The sequence below is a fragment of the Maylandia zebra genome, linkage group LG8, assembly GCF_041146795.1.
Source record: "Maylandia zebra isolate NMK-2024a linkage group LG8, Mzebra_GT3a, whole genome shotgun sequence".
NCBI classification, from domain to species: Eukaryota; Metazoa; Chordata; class Actinopteri; order Cichliformes; family Cichlidae; genus Maylandia; species Maylandia zebra.
Window position 1 is genome coordinate 22,345,351 of NC_135174.1, and position 22,210 is coordinate 22,367,560.

The 22,210-nt window shown below is 40.8% G+C and overlaps 1 protein-coding gene across 3 annotated transcripts; it reads right to left on the reverse strand.

Annotated features, from left to right (window-relative positions):
* Positions 1-239: 239 nt before the first annotated feature.
* Positions 240-21,946, reverse strand: cyth1b (cytohesin 1b). Of its 3 annotated transcripts, none has more exons than XM_004556632.3 (12): positions 21,742-21,944; positions 15,327-15,409; positions 9,593-9,657; positions 7,525-7,591; positions 6,843-6,961; positions 6,211-6,404; positions 5,073-5,221; positions 3,962-4,073; positions 3,322-3,398; positions 3,157-3,228; positions 2,007-2,161; positions 240-1,915 (listed from the first exon to the last, which is right to left on the reverse strand). In XM_004556632.3, exons 1-12 carry the CDS (start codon positions 21,767-21,769, stop codon positions 1,837-1,839), a joined length of 1,200 nt encoding a protein of 399 aa, XP_004556689.1. In that variant the 5' UTR covers positions 21,770-21,944; the 3' UTR covers positions 240-1,836. The 3 variants fall into 3 exon arrangements, with proteins under 3 accessions (XP_004556689.1, XP_024659250.1, XP_004556690.1); XM_024803482.2 differs by lacking the exon at positions 21,742-21,944 and adding an exon at positions 19,414-19,633 and having other exon boundaries at positions 3,322-3,400; positions 3,961-4,073; XM_004556633.4 differs by lacking the exons at positions 240-1,915; positions 2,007-2,161 and having other exon boundaries at positions 2,892-3,228; positions 3,322-3,400; positions 3,961-4,073; positions 21,742-21,946.
* Positions 21,947-22,210: the final 264 nt, after the last annotated feature.

Consider the following 22,210-nt stretch of genomic DNA (forward strand, 5'->3'; position numbering starts at 1 on the left):
GCAGGATGAGGTTACAGGTGACTGCAGAGGCCACCATGTCCTGCATTAATGACTGTCTAGGTTGCATCAGGACACGTTAGTGTTTACACTACAGAAGAAATGCGGTCGAACAACCTCAGAAGGTGCTTAGAGAAAACTAATCGGAACCATTCTCACTTCATTTTAAATCAAACTTATTCATTACAAATGAACAATAAAACAACTTCAGTAAAATAATGAACTCAAACAGGAGCAGAAGATTCTTTGCAAACTTTTATTGAGACAAAAACAATAAATTACAAGAAATGTGGATAAATAAATATTTGACTATTTCTGTTTTACCTTCCTTTTCATGGACAGAAGATCAACAGTAGTAACAAAACGGGGCAGGGGGGAAATGTATGGCAACAAACTAAACGCTGCTCAGTCTCGACTGAGTCCTGAGCTGAATCTTCGTCAGCTTCAGAAAAGTCAGAATCTCAGATTCTGCTGCTGTGCAGCTTTCACGAGGAGTCGTTTATTTTATCTCAAACTTTTCCGTCCAGAGGAGTGCACTATGAAGCAGACACATTTCAACACAACTAGTCTGCTACAGCTGTGATTAACTTTACTTATTTCTATTAATAGTATTACTGTTTATTTCCTTTGCCACTTCATCATATGAATTCTTATTTTATGAGGGTCAGGACTGCTGTCCTGCAGCGTGAATGTCTTGGGTTTTCTCCAGGTGTGCACGTTAGGTTAACAGGTGCCTGTAGATGTGACTGTGAGTGTAATTAGAATGGCGATGTGTATTTTTTATATGATGGTGAAGAACAATCACGTTTTCTATTTCTGTTATTCTTATTGGCATAATTTTAATATACTTACCAAGGGTCAATAGGTACTGTATTAACAATACTAAATACTAAAAAATATACTAATACTAAAAAAACAAAAACTCCTTACAATGATTTAGGAGCGATCTGGTGACAGTCCATTTCCAGCTTGATGGTGGACCACACCACAGGACAGAAGTGATAACTTCTTGCTGGTTTCCAGATCAGATTTACGTTTTGGATTTGCAGCTAGGAAAACTGCAGACCAATTAAGATCTGCAGAGACAAGCAGGAGCAATGAAACGTATTGTTGGCATCGTTGATTTGAGCGCCTTGAAGCGACTGTTGTGATTTGCCGCTATGTAAATAAAATTGAATTGAATTTGATTGAAGTCACTGTAAACACACAGCTGTTTTTGAGCAGGTTTTCCTGTACTGCCTTATGTGTTGTTAGTTTGTCACTGGGCTGCTTTTTGCTGTTGATTTTAAACCAAAACTCTGAACAACAACAACAAAACAACTTCAGGCTTGCTACCTCGCTAACTCATTAACCTCGCTTCGTAGTTCACTCCTCTGGAGACGTGAACTGACAACATTTCCCGCGCTCTCTCTGTTTTCAGCAGCTGTAGGGACTTGCTGTACTCAAGCAGACCAAACACTGATTGTGCGAAAAGGCTCAGAGGTCATTCAAATGCTTGTCAACAGTCCTTACAGCAGGTTTCAAGATGAGCGGGAGAGCTAACCGGAGGGCACCGCAGCATCGTTACAGTACTGCAGCAGCAGGACTCTAAAAAGGTGACGTTTCAGCAAACAAAAGAGCGGTCTCTGTCTGAATAACATTAGCTGCAGATGGGAAATAAAGTGTCGGCAGGAGGTCAGACCTGTAAAGAAGGGAGCGCTGGTTCTGAAGGTGTGTCTGTTGAAAAGGGGACAAAAGACAAGCCGCTTTAAGAGGTGAATCCTCCGCCAGGTTCAGGTCTGCAGCGGGAATGTCAGGTCCACCTGAAACAGGCCTGCGGTTGTTTTATCCTCAGCAGCTCTACAGCCCCTTCAGGGAGGAGACTTTCTTCTTCCGAGCAGCTAACATCTCATAGAACGGGTCTTTGCTGATGGCAGCCCTGCAGAGAGAAGGACAGCAGTTCCACTTTTTCTTCATCGTCATCATTAGTTTGACCCTCTGCAGGGAGAGAAAACAAAACTGAAACTCACTTGATGCTTTTGATCCATTCGTCCTTCTCCTCCACAGTTGGGGCGGAGATTCTGTAGAAAGTGTGGTTTCCCTCGACGACGCGGCCGTCTGCCTCCGTCTTGCAGGCCTTGATCACCTGATCTTTGTGGTTGGGGATGAACAGCTCGAAGCAGTTCTGAGAGAGATCATGGTTGAGGCAGGAAGGCGAGTAAACAAGTTACATGTGTGATCGGTTGTTTTCGCTGTACTGAACGTGTTCAATGCTGTAATAAAAACTTTATATAAACTTTATATAAACTGTTGATCCATCAGCAGGTTGAGGGTGGACGGTCACGTGTTCATTGTTCATTTGCTGGAGTTATCGTTGGGTACGTTGTGGTTTTTTTTAAATGCTTTTTCAGGCTTGCACCTGTGTAGTATATGTACTTTTTTTTAAAACCCTATTTTTGGATAAAGTCATCAAATATTTGAAGCCAATGGAAAAAGTGGCTAAATCTCTGGCTCCTCCAGGTACGACTTTAGGCTTCCTCCAAAATTAAAAACTTGACGACCACAAGAGCGACCCCACAGCTTGTGAGCAGATGCACGTATGTTACCATTTTGAAACTCCTACGTGACATCGGTCTTGATTTACTGTGTTCACAAGATTTTTATAGAACTTGGCCTCTGACCTTGAGGTCGAGGTCACTCAGATTGAAGCTCGTCCTAACTTTTTATTAGATGCACGGTATGAATTTCAAAATCCCATGTTGCCTCGTTCTCAAGTTGTCACATTCACAAACTTGGTTGTCCATGCTGAAGATTATAACCTTTAGTTTTTAATTATGCGTCCATAAAAATCCTGGGAGTAACTAAGGAAAACATGCAAAATAAGGACTAGTATCACAAGAAAATCAAAGTCATCATTACTTTGGAGACATGGTTACACGGTTTATTTTTGCTTTGCTTTTTGAAATCCTTTGTAAGCTGCTTTCAGCAGCTCCCTTATTAACAGAGGGTCGCCACAGCGGTTAGCTCTGCATGTTTGATTTGGCAGATTTATGTGGGATGCTGTTCCTGACGCAAACCCAAAGAGATTTGTGTCCCCTCCTGTTTTTGCCATCTTTTTCTGATCTCTGAGACTTTGATCTCTTCAATCACAGGACAAAAACAAAGAGAGCAGCGGTTTACCGGCTTCTTTGAGTCCTCGACTTCTCTGATGCTTAGATTTTCCAGTGGAATAATCCCTCTGGGTTCTTTGTCCTTTTAAACAGCAGAAAGAAAAAAAATAGTTCAGGCTGGCCACAGTTACATCCAGTAATCATTTATTTTCACAGTGAAACAAGAAGTACTCACAGTGGTGTATTCAAAGTAGTAGAGACAGTTATCAGTGAGAATAAACCAGCGCCGCTTCCAGGTCTTCACTCTTCCACCTGAGGATGGATTAAAGGTGAGTTATGACATCGGTAAACTGAATGCTGATGTTGACGGCGACACTCTGAAGCACACTGATGACACAATTCAGCAGGTTAAGTAAAGCCTACTGACTGCAACAGCTGAGGTTAAAACGTGAGTCAGTGGGCAGTTCAAGGAGTCCAGCAGTTAGAGGCAGATGTGAAGCGCTAATACCTTCACATCAGGACATGATAGCGAAAAGCAGCAGGTGAACCGGATGTAAAAACTAATTATCACAGTAAAACTGTGATGGGTAGGTGAATGCACACAGCCAGTGGCAGGAAAGAAATGACGGGGTGGTGGGCAGGGGCAGCTCAGAAAGCAAAGCGGTGCATTAAAGCTGGCGAGTGTGAGGATACATACCTCCTGAAGTCAAAACCATGAAACACAAACAGACAAGAAGAGCGTCAACAGGAGAGTAAAACATTTCACTCAACTTTGATTAATGTTTCAATAAAAAGATCTCTCATCGTCTCGTTAAAGCCGCTGTTACATATCTGGTCCACTAGAGGGACGACCTGTTTGTAGAAACTGAACATACCGAGTTTGAGCAACCACCCTTCTCTGTCGGGGTTGAAGAAGGTGTGTGTGAGGTCATTCCCATCATCCTCTGGGATCTTAAAAGGTTCGTTCTTGATGCTGTCGTACAGGTTCTGCATAGATGGTGACATCATTTAGATCATGCGGGTAGCTACTATTTATCCTTACCTTTATCTTAACTTCTACTTATTTACAACACAAACATTTATCAGCAAATTTCAACTCTGGGGTTATGATTTATCAAAATAAACTTAAGTAAAAACAACAAATACACTCAGAGAATACAACAGAATAATGTGTTGGCTACTTCAGCTATGAAATAAATAGAAATGGTGTTTACACGGGTGAAACTGTTGCATAATAACTTATTTAAAAAAACTCAAACACAGGAACATTTTCAAAGTGTATCACTTATACATTTTAGACATGTTCACTTGAGCCTTTGCCAGGAATTTCAAAAAGCTGAAACCACAAGCTGAACCCCCACTTTACTCCTTTAAAAAAGCAGTTTCTTGGTAAATAATTTTTAGTCATTGAGACACCCATTTATGATTAACAGCCTGAGATGTTTTAAAAATAATTGGAATTGAGCTTTTCTGCATTATTTGTTGGAATGTGTTGTAATGAGGGACTTTTACGTGCTGTCTGGACCCTTCAGTTTGAATACACTGACATTTTTGAGAAACCTTCTTCTCGTCTCTACCACAGAACAGAAAAATGAAGCATCTCTAGCTCATTCTTCGTTTGTGGTTTCTGCTCAGACTTTTGGCTCCATTTGTGGTTGAACGTAAGGTGCTAATGTTACACTAATCAGGAATGTAACTTCAATATGACGCTTGGCTTGCAAAACCACAAGGTCACAAACAACAGCTGCAAGTACCTATTATCATATCATATCATGTGTCACGGTTATAATCATAACAATCACAGCTACAGTCATCGGACAGCCGGTGCTTTCCAAGTTGTTTAAATGTCCACCAGAAACTCCACAGCGCATTCATATTTCCACACACATGGACCATCAGATGTGCTGTTCTGTCTGAATTCACAGGGCCTGAACACATAGTGAGTATATCACACAGGGTGCTGTGGACTTCCTGAACTTCACTCACCCTGAGCAGGTCCTCCGGTAGGTCTCCTCCATCATTGATTCCTCTGTTCATTGCTGTGAATTTCTGAACAGAGGGTTTGTCCTTCACGTTGGGGTTGTGTAGACTGGTGTTCAACATGATCACGGCGAACGACAACACGTAACAGGTATCTGCAAACAGACACAGTGTGTGTTTGTATGTTTTCCGAGTCAGGCTGTTAGAAAGACCACAGTGAGTTTAAACGATTAACTGAAAACCACTGAGGTGCTGCTATACCTTTGTGTAGAGTGTTAGTTAAAAGAAATTACATTCCCAGACAACTACAGTCATAGTTGGTTGTATGTATTTGTTCACTATCAGGTCCATCCAGTGCAGACATAGAACACAGTGTGCTAATTATCAAATAACACCTTACGTACAAACCGCATGCTATACTTTTCCAAAAACCTGTGTGCTCTGTCCAGTAAGCAGCACAACCTTCACCTATTTGCACATTCCTCATATTACCCATGTCAGGAAGCAGAAGGGAAGATCCTCGTGTCTGCAAGTCAAAATATCTTTGAACAAGATGGTGAGCTACAAATTTCCCCCAGTGCATCAGTATGAGACTTTGTGTGTGATGTGTAAAAACTGTGTGGTGAGTAGGTGAATGTGGCTGAGTGCTCACTAAGAGTAAGAAACAAAGAACTCTAGAAGTTCCTGAGCTAAAGAGAAGCGAAGATAAGTTAACAACAAACAAAAAACAAACAAACAGGTAAATCTTTATATTAAAGTTAGTTTAATATGCAGGTCCTGGCCTAAAACGATGACATTAAAATTATTGTAACTTTTGCTTTGCTTCGTATTTTAGTTATGTTTCTGTGAGTATTAGATAATACATTTAGATCAACTCGGTCGTTTAAAATGTGCTGAATAAATAAAGGTGACTTGATTTAAACGAAAAACGGAAATGCGCATTAAACTAAATATAAATCATTACTGGTGTGTTTTCCTGCTCAGTGGAAAATTGTAGAGCCCTACATACAGTGTGTGAATGGAATAAATGCTGTAAAAATGAAAAAAAGATGGAAGAAAAATGGTTTTATTATTGAACAACTTCTTTATTTTCACTCTGTAATATGTAAAAACTGTGACCATAAACCGTTTTTTCCTCACGTACCGATGCTCTGAAACACTCCGGGGTTGCAGTGACAGTATCGCCGAGCAAACGCCTCCATCATGCGGTCGATTTTCTGGGCCTCGCCGGGCAGCCTAAAGCTCCACAGAAACTGCCTGAGAGCCTGAACCAGGTTCAAGTCTGTGAACTCGTGAAGCTCCAGGAAGGCGTGCAGGACCTTGATGTTGAATTCATCTCTGCACGACACACGAAATCCCACACACAAACACACACCCACGTGTGCACGCACACAGGAGTAAACAGAAGAGAAACTGTGTCAGCTCTGTTCAACTCAAGAGAATCAAATTAAAGGATGCTCTTGTTGAACTGCTTATGCACCAAAATCTATATCCAGTATACAGCACAATTTCTCCTGTAACACACAGAAGATGTGGTGGTAGTAATAATAATAATAATAATAATAATAATAATAATAATAATAATAATAATAATCTGTTTCTTTTTTAAACTGGCCTTTTATTACTTATAAGGAATAAACTTTTTAAAGAGGAGTGAAGAATAAAATGTGAGATGGTCTGAACTCCTGCTATTGTCCATGTAGGCTCAAGACTGTCCTTTTTTGATAGCACATGTCAAAACTGTCTACTGGAAAGGACATCATTAATACTGCTTACCTCTCGCCCAGATAGTCCCCGATGGCGGTTTTGTTAAGCCCCTCCCCCTTATACAGAAACTGGGCAATGTCTTCACTGGTGTTTTTCAGCAGCGAACAGTCGATCAAGAAGCGAATGCCCTGAGGAAGAAAATCAAAACACACACCCCAGAACGAACATCACACACTGAATGAAAACAAGCAGTTCAGAGAAGTTTGTAGTTCATTTTAGTAATTTTGTATGGGGGAGTTTTGGTTGTTTTTTTTCTTCTTTCTACCCATTCAAGACCAATAATCCATAAAATATCTCCTTTTAGAAAAACACCTGTTACAGTATCACCTGGTTGTTCAGGGGTAGCGTCAAACTGTGGGTGCGAACAACCAGGAGTAAAAAAAGTACACAGAGTACATGGCTTTAATAAAAACAAACAAACAAACAAACAAACAAACAAACAAACAAACAAACAAACAACCAAAACAGAGTCAGGGTGTCAAATTTAAAGACCAATCACACTAATGGTGTTTCAGGAAAAGGCTGGAGTTACATTTTAATACATGATGCAAATGCAAAAAACAAGGTTTGTGTATTTTATATCCTTGTCAGCTGAAAGAGGACACTTTTCCTAAACTAAACTAAAACAGACTGATAATCAGTTGCTGAACTCACATGAAAGAAGAAAGCACTGCTGCATAAATGTATTTACCTTCGCAGGATCCATGTTGAACTTTTTTCGGCCCATGGCCATCTGTCTATTCCTTTGCATGTTTTTCCTAAAATAACATTTTAAAAAACATAAACCATTAGTGTGTAAATCATATTTATTCATCACCAGTGAATTTAAATTTTCAATGCCAGCCCAGCTCTCTGTTACAACAGCCTGGCTTTTATCACCTAGAATGGAAAATATTGGATGGATTTTTTTTTTTGTTTTCTTAGTCAAAGGAAATGTCTGTTAGACCTGCCTGCGTAGCACCGATGTTCTAAAAACAACCTCAGTAACAGTCATGCTGCCCATGTTGTGCAGAAAGTTATTTCAGCATATATGCAAGTTCACTTCCCGCCTGGGGGCGTCTGTATTCAGTAACGGTCGTAAGCTAGACTCCCCATGCTAGGGACCTATGGGATCTTCGATATCGAATATCTTCGATATTGATGCCGAAACATCTAGTAGTTCAGAGTTCCAACATTCGGAAGAAGGGACTGCTCTCATAGCTAGAGACTGACGAGGTACAACATACATGCTACAGCAAGGGGGAGCCAGGACGACAGGTCAGGGGGGAGATATCATCATCTCCATATGAGATTGGCCCCAAGTGTGATAGAAATTGAGTGTGACAGGAACTGACCTGAAAGACAGGATCATGGTGAAGCTTAAAACCCAGATCCTCCATGAGAGTACATGAAGTACTCTCAGATACAAGATCAAGGGAGGTGCCTAAGCCTTGCTCTTGGAAACTGCCAAGCAAAAACTCACAGCCTTGTGGTCTGCGTCTGGCAGTAGAAAAGAACAAAATGAACATTGCAGACATCGAGGACAGCTACAAGTACCTGGGGATCCCAGGCAAATGGGAACTACTAAGAGGCTGCTAGGAAAGCTGCAACTACTTGCAGAAGGTCCTGAGGAGTCAGCTCAACGGTAAGATCAGGTGATGCCCTGCCCATGACCCTGCGGCACTAATCATGGCAGTACAGGAACAAGCTCTGAGCACAAGATCCATAAAGGCTGGGGTCTATCACACCAGGCAAGACCCCAGGTACAGGCTGTGTAAAGACGCCCCTGAGACAATGCAGCACATAACAGCAGGGTGGAAGATGCTAGCAGGCAGGGCATACATGGAACACCATAACCAAGTAGCTGGCATAGATCCTGTGGGACTTCCAGATACAGACAGACAAAATGGTGGTGGCTAACCAACTAGGCATAGTGGTGGTAGACAAACAGAAGAAGACGGCCATAGTGACAGATGTAGCGATACTGAATGACAGCAACATCAGGAAGAAGGAACACGAGAAGCTGGAGAAGTATCCAGGGCTCAAAGAAGAGCTGGTAAAGATGTATAGGGTGAAGGTAACAGTGGTCCCAGTAGTACTCGGAGCACTAGGTGCAGTGGCTCCCAAGCTAGGCGAGTGGCTCCGGCAGATCCCAGGAACAATATCCAAGATCTCTGTCCAGAAGAGTGCAGTCCTAGGAACAGCTAAGATACTGCGCAGGAGCCTCAAGCTCCCAGACCTCTGGTAGAGGACCTGACAAGCTTGAAGGATAAAGGATGAGAGGGGAATTATATGATAAATATAGAAAAGAAAGACATTTTCCAAACATAACTGCCAGTGTTGTCATGTTTCTTTGTGAAATAAAGCCAAACTTCAGGATGTTCTTCCACCATGATTTCTTTATCTTCTAAGTTTCTAGTGGTCCAGACAAATCCTCTTTATGTTATTGTTATGCAATATGCAGCTCTCAATAAACATGTCAAACTATTTTGACAACAGTTGACTGAAACCAGTTTGTGATTCATATCCTTAGTGAATATCTGCCTTGAATGTCAAAATAAGCAGTCTGAAGACTTTTCATGTCCCACTGGCAACCTTAATTGGGCTTATATTCTGCTAATTATCTGATGGATTAATCAATAATCCCATAAGGCAGTGCTCTAATGGTTGGACAGATTTTTTTGGTCTTTTCTCTGACTAGAAATCCTCCAAAACAAAGGCTGAGGAGAGTGCTGCTGCCTACGCACAAGCACAGAAATGGTAGTTGAGAGATAGTTTACCTCTCTTCAGTCAGGCCCAGGTTTTCAATCTCGCTGGTCACCTCTGCTATCTCATCCTTCAGCCTCTGAGTGCAGACAGAAAGAGAAGGGAAAGAAGTGATGAAACAGAAGGGGGAAGGAGAAGGGATCATTATTTTGATTGTTTTTTTTGAGTACAGAAGCTGAAGGGAAACAGCAGCAGACATCTACATGTGCCATTTGTGTGATATCTAACCCTTCAGAGGAGCCCTCTGGAGATGCTTTGATCTTGCTGTCACAATGAATTACACATGGTGGTCTGTTCCACCTACATCTCACTGACCAACATCCATACAAGCACTTCCCACTAAAGAGATGACCCACTAAAACCCCTAAAAATGCAGATATGACTCACACACTTGCAGACAGACTCATCATTTTTCTCTGCTGGGTTACATGCAACAGCCACCCTTTAAAAGAAACCTCTCTGGGATCTGTAACACCTGTTCCGGGGTCAGAGCCTACAACCCCTCCTGTCCCCTCTTTCCCCCTTCATACCACTCCCCTCCCCGCTGCTGACCCAAATTTACCAGACTATACCCCCACACCCAATGTCAACATTGGTGGGGAGACAGGAATACGCAGGATCAAAGACTTTTGATTGCCAATGGTCCTGAGAAGAGAAAGAAATAAAGACACAATAATAACAACAAAAGGCTAAGATAATTACAGAAAATGGACAGAAGCAGATGAATCGGTTCTTAGACATATGAGGTTGTGAAAACAAGGCTACATCACCATCAGCTAAGGTAAATAAGAACTGTGTCCTCTGTCTCCACTACTGGAATATTTCATGGCTCATTACCCATCAGGCCCTGAGGGAAAGACAGGGCGGGGCTTAGTGAAGAGAGACGCTAAACGAGTCGACCTTGATAATAAACTCCATCCATCAGTTTACACAGTGCTGTTGCCTGGAGGCTGTGTGTTTGAGTGTTTCTTTGTGTGTGTTGTGGATGCCCACCACACTGACAGCTCTCTGCTATAGATCAGGCTCAAAATATTTTTTTGGCTTACCTTATTAAATATCAGTTTAAAAGAAAATGGGCCTAATGTCACTTTTGTTTGAGTCATCTCTTGCTGCTGATATCATTCAGCAACTACCAGCAGATACATTTCTCATTCTTCTGTGTGCTTGAGCAGGCCTCATCAAAAACCTTAAAGTATCAAATTCTTCCAGCGGATCACTTCCCTCTCAAAAGTAGAATGGGAGGGCTGAGCCCTCAGCAACCAGGTCCCAGATTGGGTTAAGAACAGAGACACACTTGCTTGGGTTCATTTTCAGATTTGGCTTTTTGATAAAGACATGAGATATGCAAAGTGGTTAGGGTTGGTTCAGCTGACCCTGAACCATCTTTTGGTTAGGCTGCTGGAGGCGCAGGCTCTAGGGGGACATCCCATGATGTACTGGGAATTTCTTGACTTCTTTTCACATCCCACGTGTTTATATATTTCAGAACTGTGTATACAGTTTGCATTAATGTCCTTGTCTCTCATCCCTCAAAGTCTTCGTTAAAAAATATGTTGCTAATTTTTATAAATGAGTAAACAGACAATAAAGCAGGGCATGGTTTCTCAGTCCAATCAAAACTCTATATGTCTGGTTTGAAAAGATGGTGATCGTCAAAATGCTCAGACTTCCAAATGGAACTACACAAATAGGGATGGGTATTGATAAGATTTTAACGATTCCGATTCCATTTTCGATTCTGTTTAACGATTCGATTCTTTATCGATTCTCTTATCGATTCTTTTTTTTTTTTAAAAAAAGGAGAACACTAAGGTCGATTAGCTCAGAGTTTTGTTTTATATCTTCTCTTTGAACAAGATAGAAATTTAGGAGTAACATGGCCTTACAAACCCAACAGTGAGATCTTGAGAGATCCAGCCTACGGCTCTTCAATGGGGTGTCACAGGGTCCCCAGGAAAAAAAATTGTAAATGTAAAATAATAAAATAAATATTCTTGTGAGACATATCACATATTGACGGGGTCGGGTTATGTTAAAAAGTATAAATTGTTATACTTTGTTCATTGGTTCAAAGGTACCCCACACTTCTTTTTTTTGTTTGCTTGTTTGTTCTGGTGTATTTTTCATTTGAACTGTTACTCTGCCAGAGTACTCATATTTACAAGATGGCATTGAACGCCCCATTGGTGTATCAGGAAAACTATTTTGTACGTATGTTCCTTGAAGGGGATTGAAGTCGTTCTTTTTTCCACCGCAGCGAAGGGCTAGGAGTAGGAGAGGAGCTGCTGTATGTTTTTGTTATCGAATCGATCTGATTGTGAAATAAAGCATATGCAGTGAGAAAGCAACTCCAGGAGTCATCCCTGCCTTAAAGCTGCAACATTCTTCTGTAGCAATAACAAAGTATAACATAAATTGTTCTGTGGCAATTACACAAGAATATCCAGTAATGTCCCTGCCCACAATTAAACACATTCACTTACCAAAAATCGGGGGCATCTGCTGTGGCAAATGGGTGCAAGCCTTTGACCACAAACTTAGACACTGCTCGGTGACATTCGTCTATCCTGGCCTGAAAGGAGACGCTACCGGTAGACTGCAGCGAGAACTACCAGCGAGCGCCAGCCAGACTCTGTCTGTCTCTCTCATCATGGTCACCTACATGTACAGTAATGGCCTTGGTCTTGTAATAAGGCAGATTGCGCTAACATAATATGCACTGTTAGTTGATTATTTACCTGCCGCATTAACGGGAGAGGACGTGCAAACGTTAGCACTGCTGCTGGGTTGAGAGTCACGAGTCCGGAGCGGAATTAAAAACGCGTGTCATCGCGTGTTTTGTGAGCAAATGCTTTTGCATATTCGTAGTGTTTCCTCCCTTAAATGAAATATCTACTTTGCAAGTTGCCCTGTTGTCATCGGTTCTCATAAAGTATAATCAAACTTTTGAGCGTTTGAGCCGCTTAGGCGCCATGTTTCCTGCCAGGTAAATGACGCTCCGCAACGTGGTGACGTCATTCGGGGCGACTGGAATCGATAAGGGAATCGTTTGCAAAAATGGCAAACGATTCCAAGGAATTGAAACAGTGGGAACCGGTTCTCAACAAGAACCGGTTTTCGATACCCATCCCTATACACAAACCAATAAAGTACATTACATTGCACTGGCTATGTCCATCTTTTATATACAGTCCATTAGGGTTATGGTGATGGATTCTGATGTCGGTGGTCGACGATAGTGACAACTTGCCAATAAAGCTGATCTTTATGTCATTTTCCCAACAAGGCACGATAATCTAAATAATCTTACAAGAGACACAAACTGAAACCAACAAGTTACTCCTGAGTCAAATTCATTGGAGATTAATTTGTTTCAGTTCTAAATGAGTTGCAATGACACTTGCATGTCCAACTTTATGCAAACAAGCATATAAAACTAAAACACTGTTTTAACAAACAATCTGACATATGGAAATGGACGGTGAGTCCTTGTTGTGTGTTGTGTAATTTTCTGATTGACTTTTATCCTTCAAGTAGGTTGAATTTACATTAAAGTCACAAGGCCAGCTTTATCCTCTATCTCACGTAACAAATTTCTCCACATCAAGAACTGACACAGGCAGTCCTGCTAATTTATTTAAGCTTGTAGAGGGAACTAAAGCAGGGGGTTAATGTGTCTCTCCAGGCTGAGAGAGCCAGAGGACACATGCATATTAGAGGTACATCCCCCTCAGACAAAGACGATCATCTGTCTTCAGTGTATACAGTAACGCTCTGGTGGTCATAGCCGTATACACCCTACCCTCCAAACACACACACACCTCCCCAGACACAGTGGTCTAGACTTGGAGGTGAAAAATCTTCTCAAGGACACACAGAGAGAAAAGAATTAAAGACAAAGACAAAACAACACAAAGCAGGGTTTGTAACTCCTGTGTGTCTCTGCTCTGGGGAAAAAAAAAGTTTTGAAAAATAAAATGTTCCAGACAACCACAGGGTGCAGAGCAAGGACAAAAACAAAATCCTGTTTCATTGCTGCTCAGTTAAGAAAGCATTTTATCCAGGCAGTAATTAAGACAGAAAACAGAGACAGGATAAAAGAGTAAACATCCACTAGTACTTTCACAGAAGAATGGGAATGTGATTCCCCTATAATTATGAAATGACGTACAGGGACTAGTGGGGCAGGAACTCAAACACTTTACCAAACTAAGTTTCATCATGATTTTTAAAAGACTGTTAATTAATTCAGTGATAGCTGCCAGAGCAATGAATAGAGAGCTAAAAGAAATACTCTTAATGCAGTGTAACATCACTGATAACTGGTTCACATTACTATTAAAACTTAACAACCAGTTTTCCAAAATACTGTGTTGGGAAAAACACATATATATCCATAATTAAGGAAATTATCATTACATTAAATCTAGATTTCCCAACAGGTAAATGTGGGACACAGCTTTTACTCTAGTAAACCAGCTCCCAGTTTGGGTTCAGGGGACAAAGCCTCTCTACCTTTCTGATAAAGCTAATATAAGGGCTGGATAAATGATACCTACTTTATGCTGCTACAGACCCCATGTTAATGTGGACCTGGATTATTTACAACTCAGTATTTTTATTCTTTGGATTCTAGTGCGGTAACTTGACAGGGTTTACAGTTCAAAATAATCCTCATTCATTTTATAAATAAATGGTACAGGTCCTTGGTTCATCCTCTGTCCAAAACAAGCAGTTTTAGCTCTTCTCCATTTAAACCATTTTTCTGCCGATTGGCTGTCACTTGCAAACAGATGGTTTGAACAACACACTTAAGATCACTAACATCATATAGAATCAAGAGCAAACTCTCCTTGTAGACCAGGTCTACAAGGAGAAACTGTGCCAAACAAAAACAAATGTTTGACTTTAGACCATGACATTTAAAGTGGTGCAAAATAGATTTGCTTTTTAGCAGACCTCAAGGATCAGATCTTTAAGGGATGCTGAAATGCTGAAAGAAATAAGAGAACTTAATTTCAAACCAACCCTATGTACTTCAAGGGTCAGTAATTCAGTCGGTTTTCATTATGTGAAGGTAGAATTTTGCACAACTTTTTAAAGTTATTAGAGAAAGAAAGCAGCTGATTCGGAGGAGGTCAGGCAGGGACTTTTATCAGGTTTGACTGAATTTTAAAGTCACACCAGCACCACCTGCCCTACTCATCATGAGAGTTAAGAGTTTCTCGACTCTGATTAAATACAAAGCAAGCTGAAAGATAACTATCTAGCTATCAGAACACAAGGAGATGACTTTAAAGGTCAGTCAAATTTAAATCTGGTTTAAGTGTTTTTCAGGGGCGGAGGGGGTTCCATGGACCAATTCCTGAAACCTTTTGATCACATCTTTTTGGCACCAGAATTGGCCCAACCAGTGGAGGTAAACAGGTGCCAACAAAGGATCTGGTTCTGCTGGAAGATTACTCTTCCAACTTTAATAATAATGATTGAAATATTATGGATGGATGCTTAGTAAATGAAATTATATTGGGACAAAGAGTGGTTGAGTTTCTGATGCACATACAAGTGACTTTATTTACATCCATCTGGTCAAGTGGACGTACCTATGTGCATCCAGTTCCACAATAAATTAGATTAGATAATTATAAAACAAGACATATTTCAGACTTTCATGCTTTAAACCCCAGATGAGCTCAGCTTGGAAAGGACATCAACTGGCTCGGACAAAGAATGTGAGTGTACTCTTACCTGTATGTCCTGCAGCAGCTCTTGTTTTCTGCGCCGGATGCTCTCCAGCTCCTGACGCTCCTCTGGACTCAGGTCATCAGGCACTGAGGACAGAAGTATACGCAACACTAAATAAGAGACCAAATACTCTCCCTCAGATAGAGAAGAAATACAAATGTGAAAATCCCCTCTGGAATCAAACTGAAATTAAACAAAAACTACAAGAAAACCATACACACAAATGAAGAACAGAGATCTGAAATTCCCACTGCTCAGGGTCACTATGGCAACACAATCTTTGATCCGTCATATACCCACCACACCACCCCACCACCACCCAAAATTCAGTCCTGAACTAGAGGAAGAAAGAAAACCTCTCTGTCTTATATAAACACACAAACACACACAATCATTTTCATATCTTAGTGACGACATCTCAGTGACATAATGCTTTCCCTAGCTGCTGACCCTAACCATCAAAAATGAATGCCTAACTCTAACCCAAAACTTAACCATAACCTAACTTTAACTTTGACACTAAAACCACATTTTGAGCCTCAAAAATGCCTTCAGACTCATGGGACAGGCAATTTGTCCCCATAAGTATAGTAGCATGCCAATCTTCTGTCCTCACATGTATACACACACGCACTCACTCACGCACACACACACTCTTGGTGAGGTTATATTACTGCAGTGGTTGAGAAACTTTTTCTGGCATGTCCCTTTCAGAGGTCAAAAAAGCCCAAGCACCATAGTTGTTACCAGCAAAAGGGAATAAAAAGTGAAATTAAGATCAACATGATAACATCGGTAGTAACTTTGTCCCAAACCATATTCTTCCTCTGGTCATCCACACAAGTAAAAACAAAAAAATAAAAAAACAATAATACTATTTGCTATTTACTACAAGATAATAAGAGACTATAGTGTGAATGATTTATTCACATGAGCTCAGTACTTAAATCTCAGCATGTATTTAAATTACAAAAACTGCACCAACACTCACAGCTCCTGGATAATTAATCTTAATAACTGATGATTCTTGCTTTTAAGGAAGGCCTTGGTGAACTTTAGAGAAAACTCTGCACTGACAGGTATAACAGCAAATTAAAACAGAAAAAAAAACCCTAAAACAAAACAAAAACCAAGTGTGTATTAATAATGTAATTATGAAAGCACAACTATACACAACTAGAGGAAAGAATTTTAATGTTGGTCTGGTTTGATTAATTCTGTGATCACACCTTTCCCAAGGAGCCTTTATGACACTGTGATGAGTCTGTATGATGTATGTGTACTTCCTAAATTTTATAATCTGACACATACAATCCATATCATAATAATAAAAACTGAAACTAATAGAAGACAAAATAAAGTAAAACAATAGATCTATCAGATCAGATTTCATGTACTATCATGAACTTTATAACATGAGCTGAAGGTTTGTTTGTTTTTGGTCTATAAAGAAAAGAAAAAAAAACAGTCAGACCTCACATACAAACCTCAAAGAAAACATCTGATGACTAACAGTTGGCACATTAGACTTGATATATTAGTGTACCTATCAAAGTTGAATGGTGTTCCTCCTTATGAGAAACACCCCAACCGTACATGAACGAATGTGTACGCTGATAGAAGGGAGGTTCATGTACCCACAGACACCCAATATATCTGCAGAACAACGATAACACAGGAACAGACAAGAGCTGCTGATACACGTACTTGTGGTTTTTCTTAAGAAAGCTTGAGTGGAAAGAAAAGGAAAGAAAAAAAAAGTGTAAAAACAACACATCGGGTTGGCTCAGGACAGGATTTTGTAGGTTCGCTATGATTATAATGTTATCTTTTTTTGACAGAAATCTCAATTTCCTGTTAATTTTGAGCATTGTTTAAACAAAAACTTCCATTTTGATTGAACAAACGAATCCCCAGATAAGAAACCTGGTTGAAAATATATGAACATTTTCATGATTTTCCTCTGGGACTCAGGCTCAGGGACCACAGCACCATTGTGCTGATGTGGAATATTTCTTGTTTCACACATACATATTTGCACACAGCTCACCTCTACATTGTCAATTGTGAATCTTCCTCTTGTCTGTGCTTCACAATGAAACTACTGTATGAAATGCTCTAACCTAAGAAAAAGTGGAAGAAAGGTCACAATTGACGTTGAAAAACAAGCAGCCAGAGAGGACAAATCACGCTGTGCTGCTGCTGTCTGTCGGCCTCATTAGAGAAGTCCTGCTGAGAGATTCAAGTCAACTGTTCACTTCACTTTGCCATTGTGACCATGTTACTGAGTGTCAACCTCTGCAGAAACATTTATCAAATGTTTAACACATAAGGTACTCTAGGCTCGTGTTAGTATGTTGTACAATATAACTAAAATACAAATTGTTAATCAGGGAGTTTTTACAACTTCTTGGAGTCTAAACGTTTTCACAGCCTTTTGGGATGCCCACCACTTTAAAGACTGGCGTGTGAAGGTTAGCTTTGAAAACCAAACTTGCTTTTTTTCTTATTTTCTGATCGGTGGTAAGGTTGGCTTGAACAGGAAAGGAAGCTAGCTCCCTGCAAAGGTGTACAAGAAACTGATCAAAGAACAAAAAATAGAAACAGACAGTGGCTGCACTTAACAGCTTCCCTTGTTTTTAATTGCTTGGGCTCCCCTAACTCTGAGGGCTTCTCTATTACAACTTCTGTCCTTTAAACGACAGGACCGAAACAGGCAACAAAATCCAGAAGTAGCCCAGAGACTACTTGTTCCACATATTTTTCACACTGCCCCCTGGTGACAGCACACAGGTACAACATGTAGCTGTTTTATATACGGTAGGCTGTGCGTAGGACATCATGACATAACATCAGACACATAGTTTTGACTGTATTTGTGAGGGGCAGCCAATCTGCAGAGAGATGGCTTAAAGAGTGGGGGGGGTTACGTGGCTTTGTGATGGCTGTACTGGAGTAATGTTTACTTTGGGTTCCTTCGCTTCTTTTACAGTATCGTTCAACTTCACAGTGGCACACATAGTTTACTGGTCTCAAACCTGCTAGTCAGTAGCACACTGTATTATTTTTTTAGCGGTTGATAAACAGCTTGTAGGTGCACTGCCTCTTTCAGGTGGTAGATGCACATTACTAACAGACACTGGTAAATTAAGAGAAAATATTTTTTTCGCTTAACATCTTAATGAGTAAAGCTTAACAACTTTATACAAGATGTAATCTAGCTGAGGACAAATCTTACAGATCATTTCTATATTATCAGTTAATACCAGACTGGACTATGAAATGTAAGTAAATTCTCACCAAAAGTTCTCATAGAAAACAAAAGTATGACAATCTAAGCAAACTTGTAATTACAGTACGTTTTTGTCAAACCATTTAAAAGACTTGGGACCTCCAGACATCTGTGATTCTGTCAAAATCCAAAAATGGCACCGAAGGATTTAATATAATTTGTATTTGTCAGACTTATAAACAGTGATGAACTGGCTAGTCACGCACACCCCTGACCCACAAAAGGAGGTTTAAGTAGGCTGCAGCAGCTCTTATTATAAACCTGAGGGCATAAACAACAAACTATGTGAGTATCGAGTCAGTGAAACTGGCATTCACACTGACTTCCCCTCTATGCTAAGAGAGGAAATAAAACAAACGATTTATGACAGCTTGTGAAAGAAAATATCGTCCTTTTCTCAAACTGACACACACACGCACACACACACGCACACACAGACACACACACAGACACACACACACAGTCTGGCATAAATACCAAGACACCTCATCTCACTCTGCAAACCAGCTGCTCTGCATAGTCTCAAGGGCACTGAGTGTGTATTAGTGTCTCTGCTAGGACCAGCTGCTTGGCACATCCAACCATCAAACCTAGGCCTAAAGTTTGCTCTATAACCTGCTTCCACCGTCTGCACCACATCACATCCTCCTGAAGCAGAGAGACAAAAAAACCGCATCAGTCAAGCTACAGTTAGCATCTGTTCTGGTTTCCGTTCTCAAAAAGTTTCACAAGAGGACATGCACTCATTCAGGATAACTGAACACCTACACATTTGCGTCATAATTCTAATACTCATACCCAAGAAAGCTTCTGTCTGCCGAGAGACGCCACCGGCAGCAAGAATGGTCCCAGTACAACCAGCTCAGGCCAGTTTATAGCTCTGAAGTCCACACAGCTTTAGGTTTATCATCACTTCCAGTAAAAGAAAAAGCGTGTTTCTTTCAAATAAACCAGCTTTGACCAAACTTTCCAATCCCTAACCCAAATCCTGTGGTCCTCCAGTCTAACCTCTGTAGTCCTTATAACCTCATTCCAGCAAAGGAGGGAGGGCAGCAAATGAGGATAAGGACAAATGTGTGTTTAAGAGGGGGGGAAACCCTTGAACTCTCATCTCTCTCCCCCTCCTCTTCCTTCTGTCCATCTTGACTCCTCCCTTGCTCATTTACTCCATCAATGAACGGACTCCCCCACGTGGAGACTGGGGACCAGGAGGAAATTTTTAAAAAAGGATGGGGGGTACAGCTTCACATGAGCAAGGACATTGTTTGCCTTCCAGCCCAATGAAGCAGTTTTAGCCAGTAAAAAACAAACAAGCAAGCATTTCAAACTCTCTTTCAAAGACTGTATTAAGCTTATTTGCTGTTTATTTAGTGTCTTTGACCTCCAGAAAGCAGTTTTCCTTTCATCCACAGCCACTGAATCAGCTGACTGAGCTGCAACATTCTTGCTTTAACTTGCACAAAAGCGATGAATGAGTGATTCCCATAAAGAGGCAAATTAAAATCCCTAAAATATTCCTTAAAAAAAGGAAAAGGTTGCTGGATGGTGGGGCTCATGACAGCTTGACAAGCAGGAAGACTAGACAAAATATAATCACAACTAACCACGGCTCCACTGCTTAAAGAAAATAAGAGAAAATGTCAAAAGGTACCACTGCAAAAGGAACCTGGACAGTATAATCTGTTGGGAGATGTTAGCTAATGTTACAAAGGCACCTTCGAAACAAAGACCTCTCCTGAAATAAACCCCAGATAGAAAGACTTCTTGTTTCACTCTGTCAAAAAAAAGTGTGGGAGGCAAAGAGGATGACAGAATCTATAAATATACTGTGTTTTAATGGTTAACACGGAAATGTATAGATCTTTGTTAAGTGATGCAACTCAGGCTCCATGCAGTTAATACCACGTGTAGCCATGAACCGAAGGCCTGTTCAGAGCTGGAAATAACCCTTGTGCGTCTCCAAAACAAAGCCATACCAAAATATATGGTAAAGCAATGAGAAGGCTGACTCACTTCTCCTGGGGATGGAAAATGCAGCCAATATCAAAAACAACAGTTTATTCTTCTTTCTCTGCTCATCACATGTGTTTGCCACCAGAAAGTACCATGACCCAGGACCTAAGGCAAAGCAGTTTGGTTACGACAAGAAAAATATCTGTACTTTGAGCTCTCAGCGTCTCGTAATGCTCACAAGGCAGTAATTGTCTGTTTCAGTGTTCACAAGCCCATAATTGTCCATTTCAAGGATAACTGGCTCAACAGTAAGGATATAATCCTCCCTGGTTGCATTTGTACAGCCTTAAGACTAAGTCCAATAAGCAATGAGGCTAAAACCGATAAAATGAGAAAAGAACATGAGGGGGAACACGATGTGCCCCGGAGAAGAAATACTTAAATTACAGAGAAATAAAGTGCGGGCATTATAAAATGTCAGCTGCAGTGCACAGAAAGTGGAAGAAACACACTACTAAAATGATGCTCCAAAGTAAGGTGAAATAAAGCTTTTAATGCAGTTCATATTACAGGAAGTTCATTTTGATAGCTTTCCCTTGCTCTTATGAACATTAAGCCATCTATTTTTCAGAATAAGGTGGGGCACCATCCTGTATGAGATTCTGTATGTATCCTGTCTGTCATTTTCACAGGAAACAGCAGCGGTGCTGCGAAGACGCTGATTTATAATCCAAATTCATAACTATACGTGTGCGTGTGTTTACAGCCTCCTGTGTTGTTGACAACTCTTTGCAGTTTTGAGTGCAGTTCATTCACTTCCGAACCAATAAATGGTTGCATTGATTGTATTTATAGACTCATCTGGTGCTGCACAATAAGTATAGCCCCCCAGAAGGTCTGGCACCGACCCAGATTAATAATAATAGATCTCTTGTGCCAGTTAATAAAGACTGCCAAAGAGCATTAATAAGTCAGACACATGAGGACTTGTTGCTTTCGCTCTGAGTACAGGATATTAAATGCCAAAACACATACTAAAAAAGTACCTGCTACTGGAGCGAGCTCGCCTCGCTTACCTATCCATAACTATGCACAAAGTTATGCTAGTGCGCTAGCTATCCGTGTTAGCCTCTAGGTTAACGCTGTTTAACTAAACCGCGTCAGGTAACTTACCAACTTCGTCTTCCATTTCCAGAACCATGTTCCACTGTTGGTCAGCGCTGTCCCCAGGAAACCACGCTAAAGGTGACACTTTTTAAGTAACTTTAAAGCCCAAATGAGTGGCTATAGTGTGTCTAGTTTTTCAGTCAGTTACCGTTAGACTGGCAGTTGATGACAACTGACTACGAAGAGACAGCCGGTGTCTGGCAGGATGATGGGGGGCGTGGCTTAAGCGGCAACAGCCAATCAAAGACCTATCTATGTGTCTATCTGTCTGTCTGTCTTCAGAAATTAAAAATAAAAATAGGTATGGGTTATTGTATTCATATCCTTTATACTTCATATCCTTTACTTTCTGGTGCTCACTTACGCAGAAGGGGTCGCCAAGGGAGTTTTTACACCGGATGTCTTTTCTTACGCAAACTCAAAGGATCTGTGTCTCCTCCCGGGATCACTTCGTGGAGCTGCTGGTTATCAGGTA

Coding starts and splice junctions, on each gene's coding strand:
- cyth1b (XM_004556632.3), bottom strand. CDS start 21,769: ATGGTTCTGGAAATGGAAGACGAAGTTG. Junction 9,658..15,326: donor AGCTGCTGCAGGACATACAG/GTAAGAGTACAC, acceptor GTCTGCACTCAG/AGGCTGAAGGATGAGATAGC. Junction 5,222..6,210: donor CGGAGTGTTTCAGAGCATCG/GTACGTGAGGAA, acceptor GTCTGTTTGCAG/ATACCTGTTACGTGTTGTCG.